Source organism: Dipodomys ordii, unplaced genomic scaffold (genome assembly GCF_000151885.1).
Source record: "Dipodomys ordii isolate 6190 unplaced genomic scaffold, Dord_2.0 Scaffold104, whole genome shotgun sequence".
NCBI lineage: Eukaryota > Metazoa > Chordata > Mammalia > Rodentia > Heteromyidae > Dipodomys > Dipodomys ordii.
The window spans coordinates 6,253,915-6,267,539 of NW_012267320.1; the positions used below are offsets into that span (position 1 = coordinate 6,253,915).

General features: G+C 37.9%; 1 protein-coding gene across 3 annotated transcripts in view; it reads left to right on the forward strand.

Annotated features, from left to right (window-relative positions):
- Grik1 (glutamate receptor, ionotropic, kainate 1) overlaps nt 1–13,625 on the forward strand; it is a 335,021-nt gene that overhangs the window by 200,757 nt on the left and 120,639 nt on the right. For all 3 annotated transcript variants that reach the window (XM_013027465.1, XM_013027467.1, XM_013027466.1), the window contains exons 3-4: nt 1,997–2,254; nt 13,053–13,234. In XM_013027465.1, the coding sequence (XP_012882919.1) occupies nt 1,997–2,254; nt 13,053–13,234 (440 nt within the window). The remainder of the gene's footprint in view (nt 1–1,996; nt 2,255–13,052; nt 13,235–13,625) is intronic.

Genomic DNA, 13,625 nt, shown 5'->3' on the forward strand with positions numbered 1-13,625 from the left:
CTTCATAATCTTCATATGCATTATCTCCTTCAGTCAGTTCTCTTTCCTGTCTCATTTTTTCTGTATCCATATCTCTCACTTATCTCTTTGTCTCTCTTTCTATCTCTCAAATACACACATGCACACACACACACACACACACACACACACACACACACTGCTGCATGAGTGTCAAAGAAAGCTAACATTTACCAATGATACTTCAACTTACATTGAACTCACATAAAAACTGAAAGCATACCACCTGCAATACTTAAAAACACCCCAAAGTTTCTTCACATTGGTAATTTGCTTGCAAAAAGGATTCAAAAGGATTGATTTTCTGTCAAGAAATATTAACATTCCAGAGCCATATATTAGCACAAATCTCAACCCATTGCTCATGCTGGCTAACATTACAGTTTGAATATTCTCATGCTCACCCTGAATCTGGCTAACTAATAAAAACACATCTGGAAGTGAGCTTCTCAGGACAATGACCATTTCCACTGACAACACTTAATACAGACACAGCAGTTCAGTATGCAATAGTTCAATCAGACACCTTGTGAATAATTGTTCATATTTGTTGTCTTAGATATCTGCAGCATGACCATCACATTTTTATTCATTATTCTTTATATATCAAATCAGAGAAAATGACAGAGCCATTAATTTTTCTAATGGTTATTTACAAGATGGCTTTATTACTAAAACCAGCACTATTCTACTATATTATTTAATTCTGACACTTATTTATCATTTAGCATCTCTGACTTCATTTAAAATAGAATTCCAACGTAAATTTGAAAATGCATTTAAACATACTTGTCACCTGCCAGGCTAAGAATAAGAGCCACTGTTTTACATGGTTGCATAGGATAAATGGATTCAAACCTTCTGTTAATATGGTCTAAATAGTTAGAAATATCAAACAACTTTTCATAATAGCTGGTACTCAACTGTTGCAATCTATTGTAATATTACTGTACTGTGTTACTACTTACAATAAAAAATTAAGAGGCATGAACATTTTAAATTATAAACTATTGCCATAGAATAGTCTATGCTATAGAAATAAAAAATGAATTTATACTTAGTGTTCACTGGAGAGAGCATTGGATCAAGCTGTACTGCAATAGGTATTATTCAAGATGATGAATTATTTACAGAGCCTTGCAGTCTCCTATCCACTTTAAATAATCTAAATTCCCTTGGAGATATATCCTTCTAGTGAAAATAAATAAATTCTTATTACTACCATTTTCTCTTAATATGGGATGACTTCATTGTGTTAGGCTACATAATGGGTGATAATTGGTTCCCAAAGTAGCCTTGAGCTGACCTGAACTGAGGTGCCTGAACTCTGATTCCGTTTTGCTACTGACCAGTGGGTGTGACAAAGACCATTGTCTATGAATTGAGTGGGATGGACCAAAGGTCTTCTACAGATTCCTTTTATGTTCTGCTATTCCATTATTCTGCAATTAATTAGGTGTCATTACTGCTTATGAATATTGTTCAACAGCAGTATTTTTAATAATCTGGAGCTCCTTCTGAGTTTTGGGAAGTGAGGAATTAAAGAACTTTGCAGTCACCCACGGGGTCTTTCATCTCTATTGTATGACCACACTAATATATTCATTTCTACCGTGCCATGTGACAGAACTTAATTCATCTGACATTCATATGACAAATGGTTTGCTAGTTAGCACACAGAGTGCTTGCGGGTAATACCACATCAAGCAAGGGATTTAGTCTCCATCTGATTGAAGGTAATGAAGTGAAGCCAGTAACTCATTTTTATTTGCAGGGAGTTGGCCCTGTGATGCATTGCTCATTTGCACCTATCCGTATCTTAGGGAACTCAACAATATTGGAAGTTGGAAGGAGCCTATAGATTTTCCAGTAGTCAAACACAAGAATGAGAAAAGTGAAACTGACATTAATAGAACTCTGTTCTCTCTCCTTTCCCTGCCCTCCTTCTCCTCCATTTCTTGTCTTCGGATATCCTCAGCATGCGACCAGCTGGCTCTTGGTGTGGCTGCCCTCTTTGGGCCTTCCCATAGTTCCTCGGTCAGTGCAGTGCAGTCTATTTGCAACGCTCTTGAAGTTCCACACATACAGACTCGCTGGAAACACCCCTCAGTGGACAATAGAGACTTGTTTTACATCAACCTCTACCCGGATTATGCAGCTATCAGCAGAGCAGTCCTGGATCTGGTCCTCTACTACAACTGGAAAACAGTGACTGTGGTGTACGAAGACAGCACAGGTATGGGATGGACACAAGACCTCCCCGCAACCATGTCTGTTGTAAACAAAGGGAACCAGTATTCTATGGACAAGAGACTTGCTTTGCAGGGCGGAGCATAAAAATTGTCCTTTTATGTGTAACTAATTTTGAAAAACCTTAACGTAATGTAGGAATGCCACATGTAGCTGATTCAAATTCCTTTTATTTGTGTTGTTTCTTCCATCCTTTCTAATGGTCCTTTCACTATCAAAATTAGGAGCACTTAAAAAATATATAACACCAATGATACATGCTATAATCCAATGGCAGTATCATAGCTGTCATTTCATTTGTGAAACTTTATTGTGACTAGTAGTGCATATGCTATATGTTTTAATCCCAGGTAGGCAGGAGGTAGAGAGGGGAGGATCACAGCCCAAGGCAAAAAAGATAAAAGATCCTATTTGAAAAATAACCTAAAGCCCCAAACCCTGGAGTCATGCACAAGTACATGAGGCCCTGAGCTAAAACCCCCACCAGTGCCAAAAAGCAGACTGAGACTGTAACTGAACTGAGCATAGAATAATATTCGAACTTGATACATAGTTATATAAGTATGTAGGAAAGGGAAAGTTTCCCAAGTGGAATTCAGTTAGAGATTATCATCAAAGATCAAAGAGGGCCATTTCCTGGCAAAAGGATTACAAAACTTTGGGCTGAGCTCAATAACTAAACTTCTAAACTCATCAGATACTTTCTCTGCCCTTCCCTCCCTTGAAACCTTTCTTTTACCTTACTTTTCCCTCTTTCTTCTTGCTTGCATTTCAGGATAGGTCAGAGTCCCTTTTGCCCTTTATGGTTCAACTCTAGGGTCCACCTAATAAAGTCCCAAACCTTCTACTTCAAAGCATTTCTAAGATGGAGTCATTTTTACTTTCATTAATCAGGGCTCTTGCTTTCCTCCCATTGTCCATATGCTCACATCAGCTAGGATGAAAAGTCTATTATTTCTTAAACAACCATGAGTTTTTCCTACTTCTTCCTGAGACTAACCCTGAGTAAACTGCTTCATTCTCAATAATTTCCTACTCGAACATTACTCCTATCTAAGCTTCCTACAGTTCCCAGAGGGATAGGCAGAATATGAGAAATGAAGGCATTATCTCAGGTGGTCTGTGGCAATAATACATGTCTGTGCTACGACACTGGAAATTTCTCAACACTTTAATTCTATCTTGCATTTCTAATACATTACCTATCATAAACCTGGCATCCAGAAGAGAGCTTAATCATTCCAAAAAATAATATTATTGTTTGAATTTTTATCCAGGAATTCAAATTATACCTTTCCTTTGATCTATACATTTGATAATGAGACTAATCAGCTTATCCGTGAAAATTAGTCAAAGAAAGCACCTTTGAACTGTGTAATGGTATTTCCTTCCCCCCTCTCTTTTTCTCCAAGCCTTATCCCTTATTATGAATAGTCCACCTCCTCTATGTGCCATTGAAATCTGGTTCTATTTTACACTGTCAGATAAAAGTGACTATTAAGGTTGGAAATATGCACTTATGTATTTTCTTGTGCCTCATCTCATTTTAGAAAGACGTGAAGGTGGTAGGATGTGATTGGATAGATCATTCATAACTATTACATTGAAAATAGTCCTATTAGAAAGGATAAATCACAGGCACACATAGTTTTAGAGCTTCACTTCCTTGCTATACAGGAAGAAAACATACTATTCAATGAACTCCACAAGTATATTTAAAGAGCCTAGAATGTTATAGTGTGAACGTAAGTGTCTAACTTTATTAAATAGAGAGCTTCATGAGGTCATAAAAACATACCAGGCCTAATTATGGTGAGCTTTCTATAGCATAATCTTTCAGTACTGCTCCATTTCTAGCAAATTATCTACAAGAGAAACAAATCACTGAAACAACTGGATTTAAGAAAGACTTTAATTAAAAGTGTATTATAGGCTTAAATTTGGATTTAGGCAAAATGTAATTAGTAAGGAGATGACACAAAAGCTAATGCCTATCTCTGCCCTGACATCAGGTGAACCATTCATAATTGACTGCTACTGCAAAAATAAAATCAAACTATCATTCCTATCATCTTCATTTCTATCATTTTTACATTGATTGGAATGACCTTTTCATTCCTCTTAAGTTCAACTGGATCTCAGATGCTCAAAAAAAAAATACTTGTTGAAATTGAAAAACCAAGATGACTTTGTTATGTCACCCATTAAGTTAGAGATGATTCATGTTAAAATGATTTTGCCCACAACAACATTAAAAATGTAAATGAATAATCAATGGAGCCATTAAATTGGAATCCAGAGAGTAAACAGATCAACTGGAGATCAATAAAAACAGACATCTTGTGACTTTGAGTGGGTTTAATACTGCTTGAATCAGGGTTCTTGGTTGCCCGTAATTATCTAGCCATAAAAAGGAGTAAAGTTAGTCAACCTGAAGGGAAAGAAAGGACTTAGGTGTGCTCAGCACCCACCCCCTCAACAAAATTAAGTTCTCATTAAAGAGCACTTTATTGGGATTTGTTTAGGAGTTTGTTAAATAGCCTGAAGCTAGCACAGATGTCCAGGGACCAACTGGCCCATTACTCTCATTGAAGTCAATGCAAGCAGTGTGCTTGTCCCTGAGGACAAAACTCAATTCACGAAGTCCTAGCAGGCAGAACGCTGTCCTCTAGAAGTGAAAATGTTAGGAAGACTCTAGAGAATGCTTAGGACGATTGAATTTTCAACTCGCCTCATCTCCTCTCTCTCTCCTTCTTGGATGATCTCCCCATCAGTCACCTACTTGTCTCTGGTTCTCTCATCTGAATGTGACCAAGAGAGGCAATGGGAACTTGGTGACCATTGGGCCGCCCCTTGCTTCATTAGAGGCCTGCTGGAAACCTGGCTTCCATCCCTTCCATGTATCAAAAAGAGCTGATAATCTGGGCATCAAATGCAGTAGGGAGCAGATTCAGCAGTCTCTGCTTTCTCAAGGCCACCTTCAGCAAAAACGTAATCTCAGCCAGTTCAGTGAAACACGGGTCCTCAGACTGTTCAAGTGAAGCAGCTATGATCTTGTGGTCATATGGGCTTGGTTACGACTACTTCACCTGACCAGAAAACAGCTATAAACATGCAAATGAGGGTATAAGCTGTGCACCAACAAAACTTTATTTACAAAAATAAAATTCATATGCTGGGTTAGACTTTATCTCAGTGTAAAAAACACATTGAGCCACCAACCACGCTCAAAGAATGGACTCCAAGACACAGAACAGTGAAATGTAGATTTTAATGACTAAGGACAGTTTATGCTATAACCTATCCCCACAAAAGAGAGAGAGAGAAAGAGAGAGAGACAGAGAGAGAGAGAGACAGAGAGAGAGAAAGAGAGAGAGAGAGGTTCCAATTATTTAATAAGCATTTGGTACTGGGCACTATTGTAAGCATTATTTTTAAACCACAAATACAAATATCTTTGACATCATAGATCCCATGGATTCATCTAATGAACAAATGATGTGTTTAGTATTTTAGATGGTGGTAACTAATACGAAGGGAAATAACATGCAGTGTCATTTGGAAGACTAAAGAAAAGGTGGGGAATGTAATTTTATATAAGGATGGCAATAGACAATACTATATAAGCCAACCATTAAAGAAGATAAAGAATAAATCATGTGTATAGATGCCTAGAGGAGAATGTTCCATTCCTAGCACTTAAAGAAAGAAAGAAAGAAAGAAAGAAAGAAAGAAAGAAAGAAAGAAAGAAAGAAAGAAAGAAAGAAAGATGTCCCTGAGACTTTGCTTCTTCATTTCTGTAGGTTCCAGTGTCACCTAAAGTTCTGACTATATGTGTTAGGCTTTTCTCTTCCTAATTTATTTCTTATTAGATACTTGCCAGCCATTATCCTTAGGATGGATAAGGAAAGGCATTTCAATTTTTTACCCTGTATCATCTCTCTCGTTTGTCAAATGAACCAGAATATCACTTGGCAAAGACTACAAGGAATGAGATAAAAGAGCTATGAGCACTATGAAGAAGAATGTGGGAACCTAGACTAAAGTTAAGGGCAATCCATGAATATAAACTGAATTGAGTTCACATGTGTGGATGTGATTGAACATGTGATTAAACATGACCATTGCCCATTTACAAACCTTCGTTTTCAAACAAGTTTTCTTTAGATAATTGTCTTTCCTTTTTCCTTCTTTTCTTGTGAGGGAGTAATATTGATAAAGGTGGTGAACTAGAGCCCTAGAATCAAGTCTAATCCAGCATGCATATTTTTGCAAATAAAATTTTATTTCATGCTATATTGTCTGTAATTGTTTTCTGGCAGAGTGAAGATGTCCTGATCTATTTTATATGATCACAAGATCATAGACTCTACTTTAGAAGTCTGCTGGCCAGTTGGATGCCAGGGGCTCATGCCTGTACCACTAACTTCTCAGGAGGCTGAGATCTGAGGATTGCAGTTTGAAGTCAGCCCAGGCAGGAAAGTCTGTGGGACTCTTCTCTCTAATAAACTACTCAGAAAATGCTAGAAGTTGTGCTGTGGTAGAGTGATAGCCTTAAGCACAGAGAGGCTCAAGGATAGCACCCAGGCCCTGAGTTGAAGCCCCAGGATCAGCAATAAATAAATAAACAAACAAATAAATAAATAAATAGTCTGCTGGCCTGTGTTCTACTGAACTGGCTGAGACTACATTTTTGCTCAACTTCTTCTCAATAAACCAGAAACTTCAGAATCTCCTCCACATTATATTTATTGTTCAGCTTTTCAGCTCTTGCTGATGCTGGTGAAGGGTGTGTATGGTACATTATAAAGACAATAAAGATGCTACAATAAGGATGACTAGACAAGGATAAAAGGGAAAGAGTAGTAGGAGAGATGGTTAGAGAAGAGAGGCTTGTGGTGTGCAGGCCAGTGTCTCTGTATAGCTTCTTCCCTTTCTGAAAATGAGGACCTACTGATAAGAGTTTTGAGTAGAATCAGGTTCATAATCTTGGCAGATCACTGGTTGTGGTATTGATAAGACACTGTAGGAAAGTAACAGTAGAAACATGAAAGCAAACCAGGTGGATGGAGCAGAGAGCACAGCAGGAGATGTAGATGATAGCTGGGAAGGACTAAAAAGTCTGAACCCAGAGTTGTCGTAGGAGTCCGAGAGGTATCTGAATGTCTCCCCATTCACAATCTTCCTCTATATGTCCCTTGTTCCCGTTCCTTCTTCTCTTTCGTGTGAGGGGATTGGGATGTAGTGGAGTTATGAGCAAGGCGCTGCAGGGCCTTTGGTGAAATGACATTAAATATCATGAATATTCTCAATTTGCATGAATTTAATCTCTTAGACTACTGTTTTAAGATGTCTTATCAAGAACCTTTCACTACCTTTGCGTCTGTATGTCAGTTTTGAATCAAAGGATTATTATCTGAGAATCTTGAAACATTGCAGATTGTGGAAATTTTCCCCACAAAATTAATCCATCGAAGGGAGAATGTTCTGTTGATTCCCTCCAATTCCTTTGGAACAGTAAAGTTTTGTTCAGTGTTTCAACTGAGTCATAAGTCAAGAAAAAACACTGCATTCCTTTTAAATGAGACAAATGCCATATGGTAAGTTTATTTTTAAATAGTGGATAAGAGCAGGGAGATTGTTTTTCAGTCTTAGGATCTAGTAGCTCTGGTGGCAGTGAGAAGGGTTCTGACCTAATTCTTGCCTGTGGACTGACAAATGAAAAATAAGAACATACGTGATGATGGTAACAATGATGATGATAATGATGATCTGAGGGCTAGCAGATTTCAAGAGAGAGAAAGACAAGAGGCCAAGATGATAGCCTTCATGTTTTTGACATGAGCCAAAGGATGGAGTTTCTTAACACAGAAGGTTTGAGTTATAACTAACCTGGGGGAATTAGGAGGATACTAGGCATTTAGTGATGAATATGCTGTTTGAGTTTCAGCTATCTATAGTCATCTAAATGGAGTGATGAGTAGGCAGATGGTATATGAGTCTGGATTTTGTTCAAGTGGTCTGGGCTGGAAATATAAAGTTGAGATTCCTCAGCTTTGTAGTGGAACTAGATAAGTCCACCAAAGTTAGGAGTTACAGAAAGAAAGGTACTGCAGTCCTAGACTCAGAGTATATGTTCCATAAAAAATTTTGTTTGTTTGCTTATTATTTTTGTGCTTTTAAATAATTTTTAATTCATTTCTTAATATATCACAGATCTATGAGATTTCCAAATTCAGTCTATACCAAAAGAGCTTTTAACCATTATCCTAACATAGTATTTAGGCTTTAGAGCAAGTTTAACTCGAAATAAAATTAACATACATAAAAAAGGCAGTGATTGAAAGAAAATACCCTGGGAGAAACCATGAGAGAAATGACAACAATAAATAGTATTAGAATTAGTATTCAAATAGTAAATAGAATTCTTGAGTGCTAACTATATGCCATGCATAATGCACTCATCAACTATTCTCAACCTTCCCTCTAAGGAAGTGAAGTATTACTCTTATGGCTATACCTACTTATTAACTTGTTTTTAAATGTCTATAACCTTTACTTCCATTTCCCCACAAAGAACAAAAGACATGTTGAGTCAAATGTCTTGACTGAAACCTGTAATTTGGAATTAAAGAGAGGAGGTGTTTTTCTCCTGGTTAGCCAGCCAAAGTGAAAGCTAGTCTGCCCACAGTCCATGCTGAATAAAGGAACAAGGGAATCCCTTCATGTTCAGTGATCATAAATTACCCACTGCATGGTTCGAACCACTGCATTGGCTGAATCTTGTCTTTGGCCCTCCCAACTCCACCTCAAATAGCCAGGGATGGAAAGTCCTTGTGACTCTATCCTGAGAAGTTCCTGGCTTCCTTTTTCTTAACTGAATTCTCACTTTCATAAGTCCATTTAAATCTTCTGACCGGAACATTATTCCAAATTTTAGAATTTAGTTTTTATGTACTTATGTGAGGGATATTATTTTTAGCTTCTATTTCCACTATCCATAGTTGAGGATCCAAATGTTCTGGTAGAGATCATTGTAACACGGTTAATCTCCACTGTATTAGCCAGACCCTTTAGAAGGTTCTTTGTAATCACAAAACATGATTTTCTTTGAGGTTGTCTTCAACTAGCCTTTTCTGTTGCAACTGTAAAACATCATGTGTATGGAGACTTCACATAGAAGCATCGTATTCCCCCGGGTAATTCCCTCTCTTACCCATTTCTATTTCTCAATTCTGATTATTTTTCCTCCTCTCATGAGAATTCACATTTTATGCACAGATTCCCTTCTGAATCCTATTAGATTTGGGTATGTTAATATACCAACAAGTTGGTGGAAATGTCATCTTGCATGTTTCTAAGTTCAAATGAAGAAGAAATTAACATTTAAAATGTGTGATCTGATCTTTGGGTCCCAATGGCTTATGAGACATATTTTGTATCAGCCTCCCTCCCATGTGATTTAATGAACAGAGAGTGAGACTAAGATTCAAGAAAACTTAGGTCTTTTTCTTTGAGCTGAGACCCATTAAATGCAACCGGAGCTACGAAGAAATGGAATGCAAAGGAGGAAATTTCTCAACCTAAGATGCATTCAATGCTGCTGTGTAGAGGGAAATCTTGCTTCAAGTAGGGTTTGACCTTTAAGGTCCCTTCCAATCCCTGGTGTTTGTGACTCCTTTCAGGACTGATCCAGACAATTAACCTCACTGTGACTCACTTTCCTCACTGTGAAATAGCACCAGCACCCATCTACTTCAGAGGCATATTCTAGGTTTACTGAGCCATTTATAAGGCATGGATCAAATTTAACAGAAATAGAGCTATGTAAATAGCAAGGTTTATTATTACTTAAGGAAAAAGCGTGGGAAATTTTAAATAACCACTGAAAGAGCAGGATTTTTTTCCCCTCTTCCATCTGCCTCACCTCTTGCCTGAGTGGCTCAATATATATGCAAATCAGCCCTTCTCTGTGTCACATCTGAGCACACAGAGAAGATACCGGGCCAAAGCAGGTGTTCAGAACTGACCATGTGGACAGTTTTGAAAGTTATCTCCATATGCAGGGCCTTGCTCACACTCATGTGAAGTAAACAGGCTTTTCTCTTAAAAGCACTTTCAAAAAGACCAAAGGGACATTTCCAGTTGCAATCCCAGCGATGTGGGTAGGCAAAAGAAGCTCTCACAATATTATTTCATGTGTATGTTTTTAGAAAGATTTGAACATAAAGAAAAGTTGCAAGGCATGTACGATGGTAAAGTCCTGTACACTGTCATCATATCCAGCAGTTGTTATTTGACTAGACTCACTTCTTTGTTCTAGAATTCTCCCAATGTAAAAACAACCATTGTATCGGCAGCAATGTTTAATGTGAACACTTTTGTGTCATTTGAAGGTAAATTGTAGAATTATCTTTTGGCCCACAAATAAGTTAGGGTGCACTTCATAAAAACAGGAATTTTATTGTTATAACCAAACAAAAATACCAAATATGGGAGCTTTTACTACATTATTATCTAGATGCATGTAAAATTATAGGTTCATATTATATATTCATGTTATCTATAACTATAGACACATATCTATGCATAGATATGCATAGATATGTATCTATACATACATATATATTTCAGGTTCAGATGTTGTTCTAGGATCATTGATTGCATCTAGCTGGGAAATCTCTTTCATGTCCTTTGGACCAGAACAGTTCAGCTTTTCTTTGTCATTTTTGACATTGACATTTTTGAAAAGTCAAGATGAGATCAGCTTTTTCTATAATGTTGCTCACTTGAATTTGTCTGGTTTTTCTCCTTATCTGCATTTCATTTTTAAAGTCACTCCACCTCAGTGGGCTAGAAAACCATGCCATTTCCCAGTGTTGCATGCACCATTACCATTTGCTGCATCTGAAGTTCTGGCAGGGTGGGGTCGCAGAGGAGGGCCAGGAAAGGCAGTTCTTATTTGGCAATCACTTCCCTTCTCCTGAAGTAATTGTTTGTTTAGCAAGTACTTTTTAAACTATTCACTACAATGAAAGGTGAAGGATTGATGGATGGCTGCAAAAATACAAATGTAAGGGAAAGCTTTCTCTAAATGTTGTCTGGGTGTACTAAAAAAGCCTTCTGAATTGTAAGTTATACATCATTTTTGCTAATGAAGGCAGAATGTGTTTTCTTAAGCACACAACTGCTTCAGGAAGAGAAATGTAAATTACTGCTCCTTACTCATTGTTCTCCCAAAGCCAAGCCTACAATCTTAAAATCTGCTCCTTTCTCCTCCTACCTGACACCACTTCACCTGTATACTGCAACATAAGAAAAGGAAGGTGTGTTGATGAATTTTTCATAAAGACAAATTTATTCCAACTAGAAACTGATCTTTTGTATTGAGTTCCCCTCCTTTCTTTCCTCTTCTGGTCCCAATATATACTTGTCTTTCATGAGCCAAATGTGAAAATAGACAAATACTTTCTTGAGGGGGGCTGTGGAGTATATGAATGCACTAAATAAATACTCTATGCCTTGTACTGGCCCAAAGTCTTCATTCCCTGACTACTTATGCAACTATCTCTCTATATAATTAGTCACCTCATCAATGAAGCAGTCATTCAATTTGTTGATCTGAAATCTTAAAGGCAGGTGACATCACTGATCTAGTGAAAAGAGCCCTGGTTTGGAATCCAAGAGGGATCTTGGCTGTTAGCCCTGAGTCTGCCATTATTATCAACTCCATGACCTGGAGCAAGTAACTCCTGCTCACAGCAGCCTCAGCTCTGGAGTTGGGGACATTCAGTGGTAGTTGAGACCCCAACTGCCTCAGGAGTTTCAGGTGTGGAAAACTACCACAGTATCCGAGGATTTGGGAACGGGACATACCACTGGCCTGGGATCTGCTGTGCTTCCTGGAAATATATTCCCCTCCAAATGAATGAATGAAGTAACACAGTAAGAGAACAAGCGGTTCATTAATACTTAAAAGACTTCATCCATATGACTGATCTGTGAAGGAACAAGAGACCAGGAAAGCTATTATTCTAACCATTCTATTTTTGTCACCAAAAAAATAAAAAAGGGAGGGAGGATAATGTAGACTAAACCTTAACATGGTTCTACAACCATCTCTCCCACCTCCGTGCCCTATCTTAGAATTGGAAAAGCCATATCATTAATACATGTATTGTAGTTCGGAATCAAATCTATCTATAGTAGTAGATAAATTTTCCAAATTTAAGCTGCTATATAAATAAAAGGAGAGAAAAACAAATGAATGTATCATCTCTGGTGTGTCATGGAGTATATTTCACAGCTGTATTCATGCAAATACTTTTGGAGTTTTCCCTATCGGTTTCTTGTAGTGGACAATTCCCACAGGCACCGAACAACTTACTAATTTTTTTCGTACAAAGTCAGTTTTCCAGTGTGATGAGAATCTGCGAGGGGGTTCCTCTAGAAACTGCAAGCAACTTTTTGTTTACAAAAGTTTTTAGTCATAGAGGTAATTTGCTAGCTATCTGAAGTGCTAGCTGGAAGCAGGAGAGAACGTGGCATTCTAAATGAATTCCAAAGGCACTTGGGAAAATTGTGCTTCTGAGACACATATCCCCACAAAGGGAAAATATCAGTGTAATCTACCACAAAAAGAGGAATGACAAATGTGAAGTCAATAGTGTAACCTTTAGGTAGGTGGCCGCTTGGTACGTTTGGGAAATGTGATGCGCTGGAATTTAAATGGCAATAAACAATACAGATCAGTCTCCTGTGCATGATTGGATGTCATTTTTCAGGTCTAATTCGGCTGCAAGAGCTCATCAAAGCTCCCTCCAGATATAACATTAAAATCAAAATCCGCCAGCTGCCCTCTGGGAATAAAGATGCCAAGCCTCTACTCAAGGAGATGAAGAAGGGCAGGGAATTCTACGTGATATTTGATTGCTCACATGAAACAGCTGCGGAAATCCTGAAGCAGGTAAGAGGACGTAGGGAGGAGGTAAAAGAGGGGGTGGGGAGATGCCATTTTTCTCATTCTCAAAAGTGTCATCTGGTGTTCACTCAGCATGTTGTGAGAAAATGGCGGCATTCCAGAATATACTAAAGATGGAAATTTTCAGAACACTCTTAAGAGCCAAGTGCTTAGGGAGTTTAGTCTAGTTCTAAATGAGTGGGTGTTTCTCTGTGTGTACTAGATGAAATGTGTGTCCTGCCAGCCGAAGATGAGAGAAGCAAGGTAGCATTTCAAGGTGATTTAAATGTCTACTTTCTTTTTTTTTTTTTATTGTGAAAATACCATACAGAGGGGTTACAATTACATGGGCAAGATAATGAGTACATTTCTTATCAAGCATTGTAGCCTCCTCCTT